At 41.1% G+C, this 19,628-nt stretch overlaps 1 protein-coding gene across 1 annotated transcript; it reads right to left on the reverse strand.

Moving 5' to 3' along the window:
- Positions 1-1,517: 1,517 nt before the first annotated feature.
- LOC103991607 (uncharacterized) lies at positions 1,518-19,491 on the reverse strand. The gene is made up of 3 exons (XM_009411108.3): positions 19,306-19,491; positions 18,605-19,223; positions 1,518-4,869 (listed from the first exon to the last, which is right to left on the reverse strand). The coding sequence occupies exons 1-3, from the start codon at positions 19,335-19,337 to the stop codon at positions 1,852-1,854; spliced, it is 3,669 nt and encodes a 1,222-aa protein (XP_009409383.2). The 5' UTR covers positions 19,338-19,491; the 3' UTR covers positions 1,518-1,851.
- Between the last annotated feature and the right edge of the window lie 137 nt (positions 19,492-19,628).

The raw sequence follows: 19,628 nt of genomic DNA on the forward strand, positions 1-19,628 counted from the left end.
CGTTTTATAGAGAAGCGAAGAAGCCTCAGCTTAGCCAGCATTATAGGGACAAAGAAGGTCACAGAGGCCTAGACCGTAGCCCGGCCCACAACCCATCAGAAACCACGTCCTCGCAACCCATCCCTCTCCCACTCTCTCTCTCTCTCTCCTGCATGCTCACATGTAATTGAACAATCTAACAAGAATCCTTTCATAGTTCAGCCTTCGAACATATATCTATTATGCCTGCAGTGATCGACAAGAACATAATCTTGAGGAACAAGTTCCTCGATAATAAACACTACCTGACTTGGATCTTCCTTTCCTCCCGTGTTTTGCCGTCTCTAGTGCAGTGGAACTTTAACACAGTCTTGACAGTCAAAAGATTGAGCAATAAATTCAGATGTTGAATCAGCAATCCCAAATATTGTAATTAACAACCACACGACATGCTCATTTCATTTGTGCAATAAATCTTGCTCTAGGTAAATATGAATATAACTTATCTAGGCCTCCTCAAAACTTTTGTGTGTACCAGGATCAACTTCCTAGGGGAGCCAAGCCTCCTCAAAGAATATATATCTGTTTGGCAGGAGCGATTAACTTCCCTACAGGAACTCATGAGCCTCTTTGACAGCACATTAAGTTACATCAGTATGAACTGAATAAATGTTACATGTCATGATTAAATGAAGTTTGATGGATAGAAGCATCTCTTGGAACCATACCTACCAGTGTGTCAATCCATCTGTCTTTCTCTTGGAAGATAACATTAGAACTATATACTATAGATTATAGAAATATCAATTTGAAGATAATATTTACTAACTTACATGAGCAATTACCTGGCATAAAAATCCTTCTCTCTCTCTCTCTTTTACAGTGTCTAGAGATGGAAAGCACAAGATGCAACTAAAGAATTGAATAAAACAGTAAATAAGGACGAGGAAAACATCACGTAATTGAAATTTAATTGTGTTACTCATCCATGTCTATGCAAGATATTCTGACTGTGTGCACTAACATAAAGGAATATTTTACTAAGATGTATCAATCAACAAATTTTCCTAAACGATGCATATTGTAGAAACAAACAATGCAAAAAAACACCCTGACCTGGTCATTCCTGAATATTTCCACTTTTACTCTAAACTAAAGAGTTACATATGAACAGAAGCAATTCGACAACTCAATATCTGTCGCAATCGTGCTTGACAATCTTAAGTGTTATTCAGCTGAGACTTGCATTAACTTACAAGATCTTATTCTTATACAGAAATATGACTCTCCAGCCTGGAACTTGAAGAAGCTATTAGATAACTAATATGGACAAAATAGGCTTTTAAATTTGATCATGTAGCTGTCGGTAGCACGAGTAAGCTAGTACATATAGGCTATATGACCTTACTCATGACAACAGATATAAGCACAATTTTAAATATAAATATTGAAAAACAATATAATATCTCATTAAAGCAAGCAAAACTGAATGGCTTTTTCCAGAAGCAGATGAGGATTATTATATTTGATGCATCTAGTTCTCAAAATAATCAAACATCAAAACTTGCAATATATGTCTACAAGGACACTGAATGTTAGGAGAAACACACGAGCTAATTGTTAAGGAAATACAAAGTCGATTTTTTAAACACAATATTGCATGTGGTTAAGTTTACTAAGGAGGATTATTATATATTTCACTCCACATCATAAGCAAATGGCATAAGAGAAAACAGTACCTATCAAGCATAGTAGGGTTACTCCTGCTCGCCAAGAAAAGTTCCTTTTTACAGGATCCCAAATATTCTCCAAAATCTCGACTGGTGATGACTGCTCACTAGAATTCTAAAACCTGTAGGCTTTTGCTGCTTTCTAAAACCTGTAGACTTTTGCTGCTTTCTCCTGTAAAACATCATCTTTGCCAGCACTAGTTCCATGGGTAAAAGGTACAGTTGAGTAAATTGGTAGAGATTTTTCCTGATCAAAACTTCCATTGGGCCTCAGTATATGCTTTGCTCCTGCGCTAAGTTTGACAGGTCCTGACCTTGTGTGACTAGATTTGAAGGGCAACGACCCACCTGAGACAGCCACTCTATCCTTCTCATTATCCATAACTGGAAGGACGTCATCCATTGTTCTAACAGTACAAACATTGACTTCTGATGCTTTATCCTTTTGGTCTCCATGCAATTGTTCTCTTCTTACTGATGTAGGAGCATTAGTGTCTTCCTGCAGTTTAAAGTTAGGCCTCTTCACTCTTTCCATGGTTATGTCATCTTTGCCTGCAGATCTTTTTCTACATCTTTTAGAATGATCCTGACTCTTATAATGAGCGAAGTAAACTCCCATGCCATCTTTGGCTTTGATATTGTCTCTGTTTGTTGAGGATACTGAACTGAAATTATTTGTTGGTAAGGCTGAAATAGATGAAGGGTAAACCACAGACATGGGAGTATATGAGCCATATGTTTGAGAACTGCTGCTATTGCTGCAAGGGAAAGGTATTACAGTCCTTGGATATGAAGAAGCATGAGGAAAACCACTATATGCTGGAATCGTACAGGACTGATATGCAGCAGCTGGATGATAAGGAATAAATGGATGATGCTGATTGGTTGTGTTTAACAACCAATGAGGAATTTTTCGTAAAGAATGAATAGTTGATGTTTGGGAAGGCACATGATTAATATGAGGATGGTAAGTCGATGGAATACCGTAAGATACATTTTTACTGTGCTTGCAATGGGTTGAATTTACAAGCATATGCTGGCAAAATTTTTGGGGATAGGATTCACAGAGCTTTTTTTTTTGTCCCATCTCATCAGATTGAGATTCTGAGGTACAATGGAATGCAGAGTGGGGGGCTCTGTTCAGAAAAGATTGGCAAGGAACTGCATTTTGACAAAGGTCAATATGAAAATCAGGTTCTCTACTTGAGGAATTCCCATCATTTAACATCCAATTAGGCTCAAAACCAAGATGCATATGGTTAGATGTAAGCTTATCTGCTGATGTACAACAATAATTTGAAGGGACCTCTAGTGAGTTGAACGGGAATTTTCTCGATGCCCCAGATTCTGCTTGTGGAATGCATTCATCTTCGTGCCATCTGTCCAAAATGGGTCTGTTGTAAACCCTAGTGGTGGGGCAGCTTGTAGTTATTATATCCTCATCAGACCATACCTTCCCATTATTACCTCCTTGGTATTCTTTGATGTAGCTACCAACTGTGACATTTTTACCCATCAAGCGCATAGTTGGTCGGATAGCTGGTTGAATACCTAGCTCTAAGTCCCTTTCAGAATAGAACTTCATCCTACGAAAGCAATTTTCTGTTACAACATGATCCCTGCAGCCACAACAAAAATTTTCCATTTGTCTGGCGTCACAATGGTTAAATTGTGCTTTATCATCATAAGTTCGATACTTCACTTTTTCAACACCTTGCAACTCAACAGAACCCAACTCGGATATCACTACATTTCTAGCAGGATAGTATTGATTCAAGAACCAACTTTGATCATCCTCATGGTATGATGGCACAAAAGGGAACTTGCCTTTCATCCTAACATGACTGGACTCTGGCCGAAAATGACTGGAAGATGGAAGAATCTGAAGAGAATTAAATGCTGACCTTGGCATCTTATCCACCTCACAAATTCCATACCTATTGCCTGGATGCAACTGGATAAGCTCTCCCTGTGAATTAAGAGGCAATCCAATGAAACCTTCCCCAGTGTCCTTGTCCCTCCAAATAGACCCCAGACTTGGCAATGGTTCTACAGTAGTTTTTGATATAACTGAAGGGCAAGTACTAATTACTATATCTTTCGGTATATGATACACTGGTTGAAATTCAGGAAAGCCATTGCACACATCTTTTGTTGGGCCCAACAAATGACCTTGCCCATCAACTGAATCCATGTAGCTTTGATCTAAACAAGATATCCAATGCTGCTTATCTTGGTTTCCGGTAAGGCTCAGTGCACTTCTTGTATCAGAAACTGGAGCAGAATTTCTAATAGGATTATGCAAATGGTTCAGATGATCGGATGTCAGAGAAAAACTGTGTTCCTGACAGGTTCCAGGATCCATATCAAGCCCAACACTATTCATTGTTCTGAGAACCTTCAGGTCATCTGAGTTTGTTGGAGTAGGTGTCAAAGTGGAGCCATCCAGGCTAATGCAATTTAAATCAACATAATCCCTCACTGGATGATTTAAGTCCAAAGTTTCAGCCAAATGGGTTCTCCTTGTGACTGAGGGCTTTGCAGTAGTTAGATGATTAAAAGAATCATCGAGTTGCTTTCCTGAGGAAGTTTCACCTCTGTTCATATTATTTGTAACAACTCCTTTATCATTCAAATTAAGGTGAGCTTCTTTATCATTGAAGCTCAACTGAGCTTCCTCAGTGAAAGATGGACGTTTGTTCAAATTATCCATAGATGATGGTGACAATGAAGAAGCAGCCAAGACATCAGAAACTATTTTGCAGAGGGTTTGCAAATGAGGCAGCTCCAAAGGCAAACAACTTCTATCATGTGCAAGTGTATCATCCTTACCAGAAAAACTCAAATTCTTAGCTGATTCACAACAAAGCTCTACAAGATCACTGCCCTTTGTATTTATAATTGTCTTTCTTTTCTTGGCAGAAGTAACTCGTTTTCGTTTTTTGAGATTAGTATGTACCTCCTTCTTCCTGGATGCCAATTTTGAAGTCCGAACAAGTCTGAATATATGTTTCTTTAGTAAAGTTCTGATGGTCGCCGGCTTTGTCTGGTTATGAACAAGTTTTTTATCCATCTTTTCAAACTGCTTCTCATACACTTGGTTTTTGAGTATTTTGCACAATTCAACTGGAGAAGACATTCTATGCTTACAGGGTTTCTCCTGATAGAGGAAAGGCAATGGTAGAAGTGGTACATTATATATGCTTAAAGCCACATTAACTTAAAAGCATATAGCAGGAGAGCCAAATTAGGATATGAAACAAAGGAAATGCACATTAATGGCTCTATGAAAGACAGGAAGCAATGATTTAATGGGTTCCATTAAAGTCAGATTAACTTAAAAGCATATAGCAGGAGAGCCAAATTAGGATATGAAACAAAGGAAATGCACATTAATGGCTCTATGAAAGACAGGAAGCAATGATTTAATGGGTTCCATCTTTTCTTTGAGGAGAACCCTAGTATCAATTTCTAAGTTCCGTTTAGGATCCAGTGCAAAACATAATGTAAAATTGACCCAATATGCACCACATAATTAACAATTAGCTTATATTGTCATCCTATGAAGACAATGATGTGCACTAGATTATGTCAAAAACGAGGAAAAAAATGCTCTGATAACTTTAAGTTATATTTCATAATTTACATTGACAAATAAATATATTGTGTCAAACAGACATATCAAGTAAAAATAACTTATCAACTATGCCAACTCAAATATCTCATGGAAGAAAAGCTAGCAAAAACAGAATTCTTCTCACATCGTGCTAGGAAAACAATAACAAATTTTCAGTTAAGCAAGCATTTCCAACCAAGTGATCCATTGGAATTTTAACTCTTCAATGGTGGGATATAGTACAGTCGGAACCCATACCAATTGGCTCTGTTCATAGTAAAGATTGAAGAAGTCAATCAGCCTTTCCCAAGGTATATAAACTTGGTTATCACAGTGGTCCGTTTCGGTGGAATACCAAGATGGAACAAAATCTTGCTTTTAACAATTGCCAAGATAAGAAGGGCCAGAAAAAATCAAGCAATGGAAGTTATAATATCTAATCAGATACATCAGAATCGATCTTTGCTGAATATTGATTGGTATTAGAAAGTAGTTTTTAAAATTTCAGATCAATATACTTTTATCAAAAAGTACCTTCTTAGAGAAAATATAAGCCGTCTTATGTCTCGGTGACAGAATGATCTCATTGGGCAATATGTGATGTTTACCAGCACAAACCAAGATGTGGACTATGCCCTCTTTTTCCTTCAATATCTCACATTAACTCCTCAAACAAATAATACCTGTTTGCTGCTGTATATGATAAGTTTTTTATGACTAGTAAGCCCCCAATCTGATGCTAAAAATCCTTGGCAGGTGGATAAAATACAGAAAGGTTATTCGTGTCGCATGCTTTTTAATCTGCAGTGATTTTCCTGAAAGAGGCACATTCTCTTGATTCCACTGATCTAAAAATAAATTAATTGGATTTGTTTTGATAAAAGAACTCCATCATTCAGGATGCTCAATTGTACATTATGAGATTGTATATACGCCATAAAAGTAGTGAACTTATGACTATTAATCAGAAACCTCCCTTTCCCTTTTAGCCTAGTTTTCAACGAGAAATATACTCAAGTTCTTAAAATGGATGACAGATAAGCTAGTCCTGTTCCAAAACAACGCATTAATAAATAAAGACTAGTTATGACAACAAGGAGCATTGAGTTAAATATCAGTTGTTGACCCCACAACATTTCCCTCTCAAACAGGTACTGTATGCAATCAGCTTACTATGGTCAATTAATTAGTTTTTAAGTATCAATAGACTTTTATACAATATGGTACTTAGCATACCGAGAAGTCATGACAGCAACACTAGAGTCATGGTTACGCTCATAATAATTATCAGCTCAGTGATCAGTATTTGTTAACAGTCAACACCTAAAATACCTGCTTTGTTTATTGGGTTCATGTACATAATAACAAATTATATGGCTAGCATTAAGTAGACAAAAATGAGAAAGATCAAGTGGCGCAAAGTCAAAATCATAGTCAACCATTTGTTCTTCGGCAGAAGATTAATAGACCTCTAGTGTCAACTACAAGGACTATGACAACTGAGAGTTTCATCAGAAATAGTAGTTTACTTCAACTTCAGTGCAATGTAAGTTGGCCTATGATACTTTTTTTACAAGAAAGAAAAAATAGATAAACTAAACCTATGACCACGAACCTAGAGCCATAATGGGTGCAAACCAGGTGCCATCAAGCAACCATTGCAATCAACTGCCAGATCTGACCCGAAAATTATCTGAATCACTTTAAAGTTACAAAGATCATGGTAAAGTAATTGACTGGCTTCCTGAAAGCCACCGCTAAAATCTATACAGACCATTATGAGCTATAATATTAACTGGAATTTATGTTTTAAGTTTCCCTGTTTGGAAAGCCTGGTCAATGTCCAGAAATGCTTTTGGGTGTAACTATAGAAATAATAGTTTGCCCAAGCAACTTCATAGATTACCGCCATTGAGATATGTTTAGTTAAGTTTTTTAGGTCTTTCTCTATCCCTCCTCATACAACTAACAATAACAATAATGACAAATTCCTTCATGTACCTTCTAATCCTGAAGCTGATTGCAAGACTCAATTCTCAAAAAAAGATAGAGTAAAACAAAAGACACCTAGGAAGACCCCATAATATCAATTCCAAGGAGATCTGATCAGCAGTCAGTATTTTAACCATAACTTCTTCAAGAATACTCTAAATTGTACAAAATTTGATTTGTTGGACTCTAGACACAGAGCCTCCCAATGACATCTTATTTGAGCAACTTGGAGAACAATTTCCTGCCAAATATGGTTGAGAAGTGACCCTTTGGAATCTGCCAGCTGATTAAAACTTATTTCAAGCAACCACTTATGGGTAATTTTCAAGAATTTGATCAACATTAACTAAGATGAGATGTTCTACCATCAGAATAATATTGTATTTCTGCCAAACCAGTGATCCTACTATGTTTTTTTATGCTCATAAGGATCACAAGCTAGAGCATCAAAGTCCTAAAATTGTCTTTCTATTATTTTTAATTGCAGTGTTGAACCCTGATATTTTCGTACGTAGCTGGCAGATGACCACTAAAACAACATCCAGAAAGCTTCCATGGAGTATTTAAGAACATCAAACAGCAATGCGGCACAAAAGATTTAATACAACCAACTCATGAGCAAATTGGACAGGCCCTATGTAGCCTGTGCTGTTGGTGTTTCACTATGTCTTGAACACCAATGCAATTTCATCAACTGATGGTCTACATCATTGAGCTTAAAGTATGGAGCGGTGGAGGATGAGAAGAGCACCTGTGATAAGCAACAATCAGGTCACAAGGGAAAATTGTCAACTTGCTGGAGCGTGAGCCCCCCCCTCAATACATATTGGTTTCGCTTCACCTCAACTGTGGGTGATTACCAAGTTCTCCCACACCAACATAAAAGCTTCTGATATTTAAAAACAAATGAAGGCCATTTTGGATTGTGCAAAGGTGCAGAAGACCAAAGGATTGATGGTGGGTTAAAAGATGAAATCAGGTTTAGATAATATTGTTCAGTAAGATGGTTTCTTTAAAAGGACAGGAAAGTTGAAACAGAGTAAAGTGGAGAAGTAGGATGATAAAGTTCATTCTAGATTTTTCTACAGGAAGTTATGTTCACATTTGTTCACAAAGGTCAAGCTGGATACTCTTACCCAAGAATAGATAAAATTATCTCTTAGCTCTTGCCTTTCTCTATTCCTAGGTGACATTTAAATATCCAATAAGTCTTTAATCTTCAAGCATGAGTCTACCCTACAATGTAATTGGTTTTCATTTATTTTGTTCGTGAGATGTGAGAAAGAGTAATTCTCAAGCTTGGAAAGATGTTCCAAGTCTATCACTATATATACCAATGTCTTGTAAGCCTTGAGGGCATTCAGTCGTTCGAATACAAGTTGTGTTCTGTTGAGAGGTGTTATCCTTCTCCTGCAAACAGTATATCTCTTTGGTGGAATCCTTAAGAGTGGTGAGTTTCAAGCCCTATATCCCTTGTTGATTCCTTTAGATGGTGTTATTTTATTCCTTAAGAGTTGCACTTGGGTGATGAGCTTTTGTCTTTCTTTATCATCACATTTTAATTTTCTCTCTCCCTATCTATCACAAAGAAATTACACTCCATTTATCATCATCATGTTTCTACCTGAGTTCTATCAAAATTGCACTTGCACTCTTCATAACTATACAATAAAATCCTTGAATTATAATGGGAGTCAAGGTGTCTATGCCAAGAAAATTTTGACAAGACAACATTCCTTCCCTCCCCCCAGTTAAAACCAAGGGTTCACATCTTGAATGTTTTCATCTGCACAGACTGGTTTTACCGATCCACCATGTCTCCTAATTCTCATCACCAACATGTTGACATGAACACGAAGAACCAGAGAGCCCTTATTTGGTCCTTAACATCCCTGAACCCAATTGCCTCCTTTTTGTCTAAAGAAGAAGGTGGTGAATGTGATAGAGGTCAAAGACCTACTTGCTAAAAGAAGAGATTGCTATTGAAGAGACAAGATTGCCATTCTATTTTCTTTTTTAAAATAATTTATATTTTTATGAGTTATAATAGATGAAAATATTTTCTTTGATTAAAATCCCTGAATTCTCATCACCATGTCTCCTAATTCTCATCACCAACATGTTGACATGAACACGAAGAACCTGACGGATGCTTCTTGTGCGGAGGGCCACACATGGTGAGGGAGTGCCCACAAAAACAGGCACTCAATGCTTTAACAGCTTCCATCCACCCTCTCAAATCGGACAAGGGCAAGGCTATCGCTCTTAGTTCGAGTAGTTCTGAAGCTAGCAGCGACGATGAGGAGTCGCAAGGACCCCGGATGGGAGCCATGCGTTTGTTGAACACCATGCAGGGTCAAGTGGGGGAGAACCCGAAGACAAGGCAAGAAAAAGCAGGAAGTGGAGAGCTGATGTATGTAGACATCAAGCTCAATGGCCAAACAACTCGTGCAATGGTGGACACGGGCGCTACCCACAACTTTATTGCCGATCGAAAAGCAAAGCGACTTGGGTTGATCTTGGAGAAGAGCCCAAGTCGAATGAAGGCGGTGAACTCGGAGGCCAGGCGAATCTCCGGGTTGGAAAAGGGAGTTCCCATCAAAATCGGGACATGGAGCGGGAACACCAACATTATGGCAGTGCCACTGGACGACTTCCAAGTGATTCTTGGAATGGAGTTCATGCACGCGGCGAAGTTGGTGCCAATGCCGTTCTTGAACTCCCTGTGTATGATGGGAGGTGACGACCCCTGCGTGGTTCCTGTCTCTCGAAGAGGAACCAAGGAGCTCCAACACATATCGACATTACAACTGAAGAAAAGGATGCGAAAAGGTGAATTAACATTCGTGGCTGTTATGAAGCTAGAGCTACTCCACGAGAAGGCCATTCAAGAACTTGCTGTGGTGGCGAACGTCCTGAAAGAGTTCAATGACGTTATGCCACCCGAGTTGCCGAAGACTCTTCCACCACGTAGAGGCGTGGATCACAGCATCGAGCTGGAGTCAGGAGTGAAACCTCTAGCGAGACCACCCTACCGCATGTCCCCGCCAGAGTTGGCAGAACTCAGATTAGGTGAACTGCTAAGCGACGGTCTCATCCGTAGCTCTAAAGCACCTTTCGGAGCTCCAGTTCTCTTCCAGAAGAAACAAGATGAGAGCCTTCGACTATGCGTCGATTACCGAGCCCTTAACAAAGTGACAGTGAAGAACAAGTATCCCATCCCGCTCATCGCGGACTTGTTCGACCAGTTGGGCAAAGCCAAGTATTTCTCGAAATTCGACCTTCGGTCAGGGTATTGGTAGGTGCGCATTGCTGAAGGCGACGAAGCGAAGACTACCTGTGTGACCAGGTATGGAGCGTTTGAGTTCTTGGTGATGCCTTACGGCTTAACCAACGCTCCGGCCACGTTCTACACTCTCATGAACCAACTATTCAAGGAGTATTTAGACAAGTTCGTGGTCGTATACTTAGACGATATCGTCGTATATAGCCAAACGCTCGAGTAGCATGTTCGGCACCTTCGGACAATTTTCAAGGTTCTCAGGGAGAACACTTTGTTCGTAAAAAGGGAGAAATGCTACTTCGCCCAAACGGAGATCTTATTCTTGGAGCATCGAATCGGTGATGGTTCCATTCGCATAGACAAATCAAAAGTGCAAGTGGTTGCGGAATGGCGAACTCCAAAGAAGGTGCCAGAGTTAAGATCCTTCCTTGGTTTCGTCAACTACTATTGACGCTTCATAGTGGGGTACTCGAAGCGTGCAACTCCACTGATAGAGTTACTAAAGGAGTAGCCTTGGAAGTGGTCAGGCAAATGTGAAATAGCATTCCAAGATCTGAAGGCTATTGTTTTGGAAGAACCAGTGCTCAAATTACCAGACTATGGGGAGCCTTTTGAAGTCCATACAGACGCTTCGGACTTCGCTATTGGGGGAGTACTCATGCAGGAAGGTCATCCAGTAGCCTACGAGAGCCGCAAGCTCAACGAGACCGAGCAACAGTATCCAGTGCACGAGAAGATGACAGCGGTGATCCACTGTCTACGAGTTTGGCGACATTACCTTCTCGGATCGCGATTTGTGCTGAGGACAGATAACATCGCTCTGAGCTATTTCCAAACACAGAAGAAACTTTCCCCAAAACAAGCACGGTGGCAGGACTTCTTGGCTGAATTTGATATGGCAATGGAGTATAAGCCTGGGAAGGCAAATGTCGTGGCCGATGCATTGAGTCAGAAAGTGGAGCGCGTGAATGCCGTACAATTGGAGGGCGGAGGCCAAGCAAGTCAATTGCACTCCAACTTCCTTTCCAGGATCAGGGATGGACTGTATGGTGATCCCCAGGTAGTTCTCCTGATGCAGCTCATCAAAGAAGGCAAGGCACGACGATTTTGGGTCCAGGAGGGACTCGTGTACACAAAAGGGAATCGGGTTTATGTTCCTCGAGTGGACAATTTAAGGCGTGAACTCTTAAGAGAGTGTCACGATTCCCTTTGGGCTGGACACCCAGGTATTCTTCGAACGTTGGCTCTCGTGGAGAGGGCATTCTATTGGCCGAAGATAGGGACTGATGTGGAGGAATATGTTCGAACATGCCTCACTTGCCAACAAAACAAGGCGGAGCAGCGGAAGCCGGTGGGACTTTTGGAGCCGTTGCCCGTACCAGAAAGGTCGTGAGAGAGCATATCCTTAGACTTCATATCGAGCTTGCCACTAGTAGGGAGACTCGGATCGATACTCGTGGTAGTCGATCGATTTTCAAAGTATGCAACTTTCATTGCTGCTCCCCTACACTGTTCAGCAGAGGAGGCGACCAAGCTGATGATGAAGGATGTGGTGAAGTATTGGGGAGTCCCGCACAATATCATCAATGATCGGGATGCTCGGTTCTTGGGACGATTCTGGACCGAGCTATTCAAAATGTTGGGATCCAAGTTATACTTCTCCACAAGTCTCCACCCCCAGACGGATGGTCAAACTAAGAGGATAAACTCGCTCCTGGAACAATATCTCCGGCACTACGTGAGTGCCAACCAACGAGATTGGGTGAAGTTGTTGGACATTGCCCAATTCTCCTACAACTTGCAGTGGAGCTCTGCATCCAACAAGAGCCCCTTCGAGATCATTACCGGACAACAACCGTCAACTCCTCACACCATGGCAATTGGGTATGCTGGGAGTAGTCCGTCAGCCTATCACTTCGTAAAGGAGTGGCACCGAAATGTAGATATTGCGCGGGCTTACTTGGAGAATGCGGCAAAAAAGATGAAGAAGTGGGCAGATTTAGGAAGGCGACCGCAAGAGTTCAAGGTTGGTGATTTGGTGTTGGTAAAGCTCCAACCAGCATCACTCCAATTCTTTAGGAACAAAGTCCACAAAGGATTGGTGCGTAAGTATGAAGGGCCCTTCCCAATTATTAGCAGGGTAGGCAACGTCTCTTACAAGTTGTAGCTGCCGGCGTGGTTCAAAATTCACAACGTTCTTCACGCCAGCAACCTAAAAGCCTACCACTCGGATCCGCAAGATGCTTCCCGAAGTGTTCCAACTCGGCTACCTCCCATCACAGCATCCTATGAGAAGCAAGTTGAAACCATTCTGGCGGACCACAAGATAAAGCAACCCAATGGAGCTGAGCAAACAGAGTACTTGTTGAAGTGGGGAAAGCTTCCCCGAACTGAAGCCAGTTGGTAGCCTGAAGACGCCCTACGACATGAAGAAGCAATCATCAACAACTACAAACAAGCGTCGACGAGGGCGTCGACAGTTTAAGTGGGGGAGAATGTCATGAACGGTCGTTGCGCACCCGCAACAACTCCGTTCAACAAACCGTTCATCGTTCTCATCTACATGTACAGCTACTTGGCAGCATGTTTTGCCTTGGTTTTGAGTCATTTTGCTTGTAAAAATGTAAGTTCGAACAAGTTGCAGTGCTACAAAGCGACCGCTCACCGAACCGAGCAAAACAATCTCAAAACAGCCCAAAACAGTTTCGTTTTTGTGTGTCGCGGGCTATTTTCTGCAGCCCGCCTCTGCTGGATAGGGCTTTGGTATAGTGTCGGGCGTTGAACAACCTTTCGTAAGTTCGCACGTTACCTTGACGGGAACTTGTTGTCGCGCCTAGCACCCGGTGAGCAGCTGTTTGTAGACTTACAACTGTTCGTTCAACCCTCTAAAGTCCTTGTTTTCCCCCCTCTCCCTCTTTTCTCTTGTGCACGTAAGGTGCTCGCTGAATTGCTTATAAAGCTTCCCCTTTTTGCGAGACGTCGGACTTGTTCGTCGCTCGTTCTTTCGAACTAATCAACTTTCTCTTTTACAGGTCCTTCGAGACCTGTGAGAGGTTGCAAGTGGGTTGATCTTTGCGGAGCAATATTGCAAGAGCGAAGCGCAACTTAGGCAACGCAAGCTAAGTTCGCGTCTTTGCCGCAATGGTGCCTCGCGACTTAGGCAACACAAGCTAAGTTCGCGTCTTGACCGCAAGGGTGCCTCATGCCTTAGGCAATTCCAGCTAAGGCCGTGATATGGAGGGACTCATTTACACAAAAGGGAATAAAGTTTATATCATTCGAGTGGACAATTTGAGACGTGAGCTCTTAAGAGAGTGTCATGATTCCCTTTGGGCTGGATATCCAGGCATTTACAGAACCTTGGCTCTCGTGGAGAGGGCCTTCTACTAGCCGAAGATGGGGACCGATGTAGAGGAATATGTTCAAACGTGCCTTACTTGCCAACAAGACAATGTGGAGCAGCGGAAGCCAGTGGGACTTTTGGAGCCGTTGCCCATACCAGAAATGCTGTGGGAAAGCATTTCCTTAGACTTCATATCAAGTTTACCGACAGTAAGGGGACTTCGATCGATACTCATGGTGGTCAATCGATTTTCAAAGCATGCAACTTTCATTGTTGCACCCCTACACTGTTCAGCAAAGGAGGCGGCCAAGCTGATGATGAAGAATGTGAAGTATTGGGGAGTCCTGCACAATATCATCAGTGATCAAAACGCTCGGTTCCTAGGACGATTTTGGACCGAGCTATTCAAATGGTTGGGGTCTAAGTTATACTTCTCCACAAGCCTCCACCCCTAGACAGATGACCAAACCGAAAGGATAAACTCGCTCCTGGAGTAATATCTTCGGCACTACGTGAGTGCCAACCAACGAGATTGAGTGAAGCTGTTGGACATAGCCCAATTCTCCTACAACTTGCAGCAGAGCTCTACGTCCAACAAGAGCCCCTTCGAGATCATTACAGGACAACAACCGTCGACTCCTCATACCATAGCAATCGGGTATATTGGGAGTAGTCCGTCAGCCTACCACTTTGTAAAAGAGTGGCACCGAAATACAGATATTGTGCGGGCTTACTTGGAGAAAGCGACCAAAAAGATGAAGAAGTGGGCAGACTTGGGGAGGCGACCGCAGGAGTTCAAAGTCGGCGATTTGGTGTTAGTAAAGCTCCAACCAGCATCACTCCAATTCTTTAGGAACAAAGTACACAAAGGATTGGTGCGCAAGTATGAACGGCCCTTCCTAATTATCAGTAGGTTAGGAAACGTCTCCTACAAGTTGCAGCTGCCGGCGTGGCTCAAAATTCACAATGTTTTTCAGGCCAATAACTTGAAAGTCTACTATTCAGATCCGCAAGATGCTTCCTGAAGTGTTCTAACTCGGCTACCCCCCACCAGAGCCTTCTACGAGAAACGAGTTGAAACCATTTTAGCTGATCGCAAGATAAAGCTACCCATTGGAGCTGAGCAGACCAAGTACTTGGTGAAGTGGCGAAAGCTTTCCCGAACCGAAGCCAATTAGGAGCCCGAAGATACCCAACAACATGAAGAAGCAGTCATCAACAACTACCAACAAGCATCGACGAGGGTGTCGACAGTTTAAGTGGGGGAGAATGTCACGAACGATCGTCGCGCACCTGCAACAACTTCGTTCAACGAACCGTTCGTCGCTTTTGTTTACATGTACAAATGCTTGGCAGTATGTTTTGCCTTGGTTTTATGTTCTTTTGCTTGTAAAAATGTAAGTTCGAACAGGTTGCAACGCTACAGTGCGACCGCTCACCGCACCGAGCAAAATAATCCAAAATGGCACCGTTTTCGCGTGCCACAGGCTGTTTTCTGCAGCCCGCTGCTGCACGCAAAACGTTAGCCATCTCAGCACCCTGGAACCACCCGGGTGGCACCATGGGGGATGGGGCTTCGGTATAGTGTCGGGCGTTGAACAATCTTTCACAAGTTCGCACGTTAACTTGACGGGAACTTGTCTACGCGCCCGGTACCCAGTGAGCAACTGTTTGTGGACTTGCAACTGTTCATTCAACCTTATAAATTCCTTGTTTTCCTCGTTTCTGTTTTCTCTCGTGGACGCAATGTGCTCGCTAAATTGCTTGTAAAGCTTCCCCTTTCACGAGATGTCGGGACTTGTCGTTGCTCGTTCTTCGAACTAATCAACTTTCTCTTTTACAGGTTTTTCGAGACCTGAGTGAGGTTGCAAATTGCCTGACCTTTTACGGATACCTATCGTAAGGGTGCATCACGACTTAGACAATCTCAGCTAAGTCCGGGAAATTGGCGTAAGGGTGCTTCGCGACTTAGGCAACTCAAGCTAAGTTCGTGTCTTTACCACAAGGGTACCTCACAACTTAGGCAATTCCAGCTAAGTCCGTGACAGATTCACAAAGAGATATATTAATATATTTTTATTTTTATTAATTTATTTTTAAATATATATTAATATATTTTTAAATTATATAATATGACATATTCACAAAGAGAAGAAATCAATTAGAGCATCAATGATTACATGATCTAATTTATATAAAGTATAATCAAGCATTGAAAACTCATCAAGATTTGTAAAATAATATTGATTTAATCTCATTACAGATGCCTAAGATAAGCTTGTATTTGAAGATGACAAATTAACATTGGGAGATGTGACAGGAGCCTCAAGTGTTGGAGAATTACAAACCTATACATGACAGATGATGAAGGCAAAAATAAGTGAAAAAACCTCAAATTTATCTCCTGTCATTGTTAAAGAGACGAAAACAAATTTTGATAAAGATGGACGAGAGGAAGAGAAAGATGATGATATGTTTGAGAATAACGATGTTGATTATGACGACGATTGAATTTGATGTAAAGCCTTATTGTTTTGAGTCTTTTGATATTTTTGTTATTAGAAGATGGATAATGTGACTTGGTATTGTAGATCCTTTAATTTAATATCATATGTTTATTTATATAATCAAATTTATCAATTATATTATATTTTTTATATTTTAATATTTCAGAGCATCTTGCTTCACTCGGCTCGAGCATTTTGGGACTTTGGCTCTTTTTGGCACCTAGTGTTTTTTAAATCACTGTTTAATGTAAAATTTTGATAATTAAATATACAATTACAATCTCTCTCTCTCTCTCTCTCTCTCTCTCTATATATATATATATATATATATATGTATGTATGTATATGTATGTTATATATATATATATATAACATACATATACATACATACATATATATATATATATATACATACATATATATATATATATATACATACATATATATATATATATGTATATGTATATGTATGTATATATATGTATACATATGTATATATACATATATATACATATGTATATATACATATATATACAAATATATATACAATTATAATCTCTCTATCTCTCTCTCTATATATATATATATATATATATGTATATATATATGTATATGTATATATATATGTATATATATATATATATGTATATATATATGTATGTATATATGTATATGTGTATAAGTATAAGTATATGTATATGTATACACACACACACATACACATACACACACACACACATATCTATGTATATCCTAGGAAGTTTTGTTGATTTCCTTTCTTAACATTATTTTACCCAAAAAATTTCTTCTAAACTACATCCATCACTTTTGAAAGACTTATTTCACAGTATGATTCAGTGATTTGTATATTCTCAAACTCTTCATCCAAGGTGGTGTTTTCTTGAATCTATTCTTTGGTTGTTCTTGCAACTTTATACATTCGCCACCTTAATAGTACTTGGAAGATAATAATCCTTTTAGGTCCTCAATAAATAAGAAACAATTCTGTGGCATGCTCTATATGTCCTACTTAACTTCCCGTGTTTGATAATCAACAACCAGAGCCCCTCTTGAGGTTCTTTGTAAACTATCAGTCATAATCGACAGTGTTCACTACAGCAGCAAAGCAATCTTAAACTTCCAAATCACAAATTTTTTCCTCCAAAAACTCTTTACTTAATTCATCTTACAAGATGTGTCACTCTTCTACTGTTGGTTTTTCAACCAAGGTACAAGGTCACCCCTATGCTATTAATATTACTTTGCATGAGTTGTACGCAGTTTCTTAATTGGTAATATATTACAATTAAGAGTTCAATTATCATGCCAGTGACTATCTGCTATTCATATCCCTCAGATACATAACTACGTGGGGATCCAATGTTCCACCTGGCTGATAACACATTCATAAATGATGGCTTGGATAAACCTTCCAATTATTTTATCAATGATATTCCTTGTCGAAATAGGTTGGGCCAATTTCTTATCAGAGGGTTTGATGACTACTGCTAAATTCATAAGAAAAAGATGGAAAGCACATTGAACAGGTAGATTCAAAACAATCCACCAAGCTAGTAAGTACTAAATTGTTCCACCATGGTCACTAGGACCACAAAATTGGAACAAAGTACAAAACTCAAAGCTCTATTCAACATCAACACTAGTAATAGATGAACGGGCAGGGACAAAGGATACATAATGTTCTCGCACGTCCAACGCGCTACTTCTTAAGTCCAAAACATCGTGTAAGACTTTTCTCACATCCAGAACCATCACACAAATCCTTGAGAATCAGCTGCCAGACATCATTCATGGTCGGCAATCCTAGCTGATTCCAGCTACCAGCGGCCCCAAATAAAATGGTTTTCCACATGAAATATCAACAGCCCCATTCATCTAAGGTCGGCAAAGTTTCATATTCCCCTAACACCCCAATGGTTTTCCTGATCTGACCTCATGACACGACTAAGCAATCCATACTCACATGAAACGTAACGAGAACTAATGACGATAAAAAGATCCAAGATCCATACTGCTAGAGCTGACAGCTACAGCCACATACTGTGCGTAGCGTGAGAGTGAGCAAGTAAAATTATTGCCAACAGATATAGCAAGCTGAGGGTAAAGTATGTGTTCCAAGAAGTTGCCACGTACCTGTTTCGCAGCACGGATCTCAACCTTGAGCTTCTTCTTTTTCTTCATCATCGTCGTCTTGGCCTTCAACTTTTTCTTTGGCCCAATCTTTTCCCTCAGCATCTTCCCGCCGTCTTTAACCCGCTTCTTCGTTTTCCTCGTCTCGAGCGGATACTCTCGGTCCACAACCCCCAAATTGCTCTTCGCCGCGGCTGCTTCTTCTGCTTGGTGCTTGCTGCCGCCCCCGTCGTGGAGGTCTCGCTCTTGTGACCCACGAATCATCGGAGCCACCGCAAAAAGCTCGAGGATCGATCGTTTCTTGGGAGTTCTCTGCTTGGCTCTGGGCGGAGGAGTTTTCGGCTCCCTCTCCTCGGCAGAAATCTCGCCACCTCCCGCCCGGCCGACAACCGCGGATTCAACGAGGGGCTCCTGCTGCGCAGCAGCGGCGTCATCCACGGCAGCCTTCTTGTTCGGATCCGCCTGATCGTGGGCCACTCCGTCGGATCGCACCGCCCGTAGTTCGTCGGCCCACCAACGGAACCTCCGAACCGGCATGGGAGGGAGGGACCGCCCCCCTCTCTCCTCGGCGAACGGCCAGCACTTGTCGTAGTCGAGGCACCTCATCCGCGCCGCGTAATCTCTTCCGAACCCCAAACAAGAACGAAACATCAAAATCTTGATGGCCGAAGAAACAATTCAAGAAAAATATGGGAAGCACTCACCGAATCGAGAAGCTCTCCATGGCCACCGCCATGGTAGGGATCGGGGGCAAAAGATGGGAAGTGGGCAGCGGAAGGGCAGAAAGAATCTTATTCTTCTCGAAAGGGGAGAGAGGCGGAGAGAATGGTAGTGGGGAGACCGGAAAGCCAAGAAAAGAGAAGAGAAGATAAAATAATAATAAAATTATGTAGAAGGGGGGTGGTGGTGGGGAGAGAGAGAGATGGGATAAAAGGCCGCAACCGCTTTCGTGTTATTTATTTTTTAGTTTCCGTTTTCCCGCTCTCCACCTCGGAATGCGGACCCACTCAGCCCCTACCATTTATTA

Source organism: Musa acuminata, chromosome BXJ2-7 (genome assembly GCF_036884655.1).
Source record: "Musa acuminata AAA Group cultivar baxijiao chromosome BXJ2-7, Cavendish_Baxijiao_AAA, whole genome shotgun sequence".
Taxonomy (NCBI): Eukaryota; Viridiplantae; Streptophyta; class Magnoliopsida; order Zingiberales; family Musaceae; genus Musa; species Musa acuminata.

Excerpts from the sequence above, each read along its gene's own strand:
- LOC103991607 (XM_009411108.3), bottom strand. The coding sequence starts at position 19,337 with ATGGCGGTGGCCATGGAGAGCTTCTCGATTCG. Across the intron at positions 19,224-19,305 it reads ATGGAGAGCTTCTCGATTCG|AGATTACGCGGCGCGGATGA; the intron begins GTGAGTGCTTCC and ends GGGGTTCGGAAG. Across the intron at positions 4,870-18,604 it reads AGATCCGTGCTGCGAAACAG|GAGAAACCCTGTAAGCATAG; the intron begins GTACGTGGCAAC and ends TTCCTCTATCAG.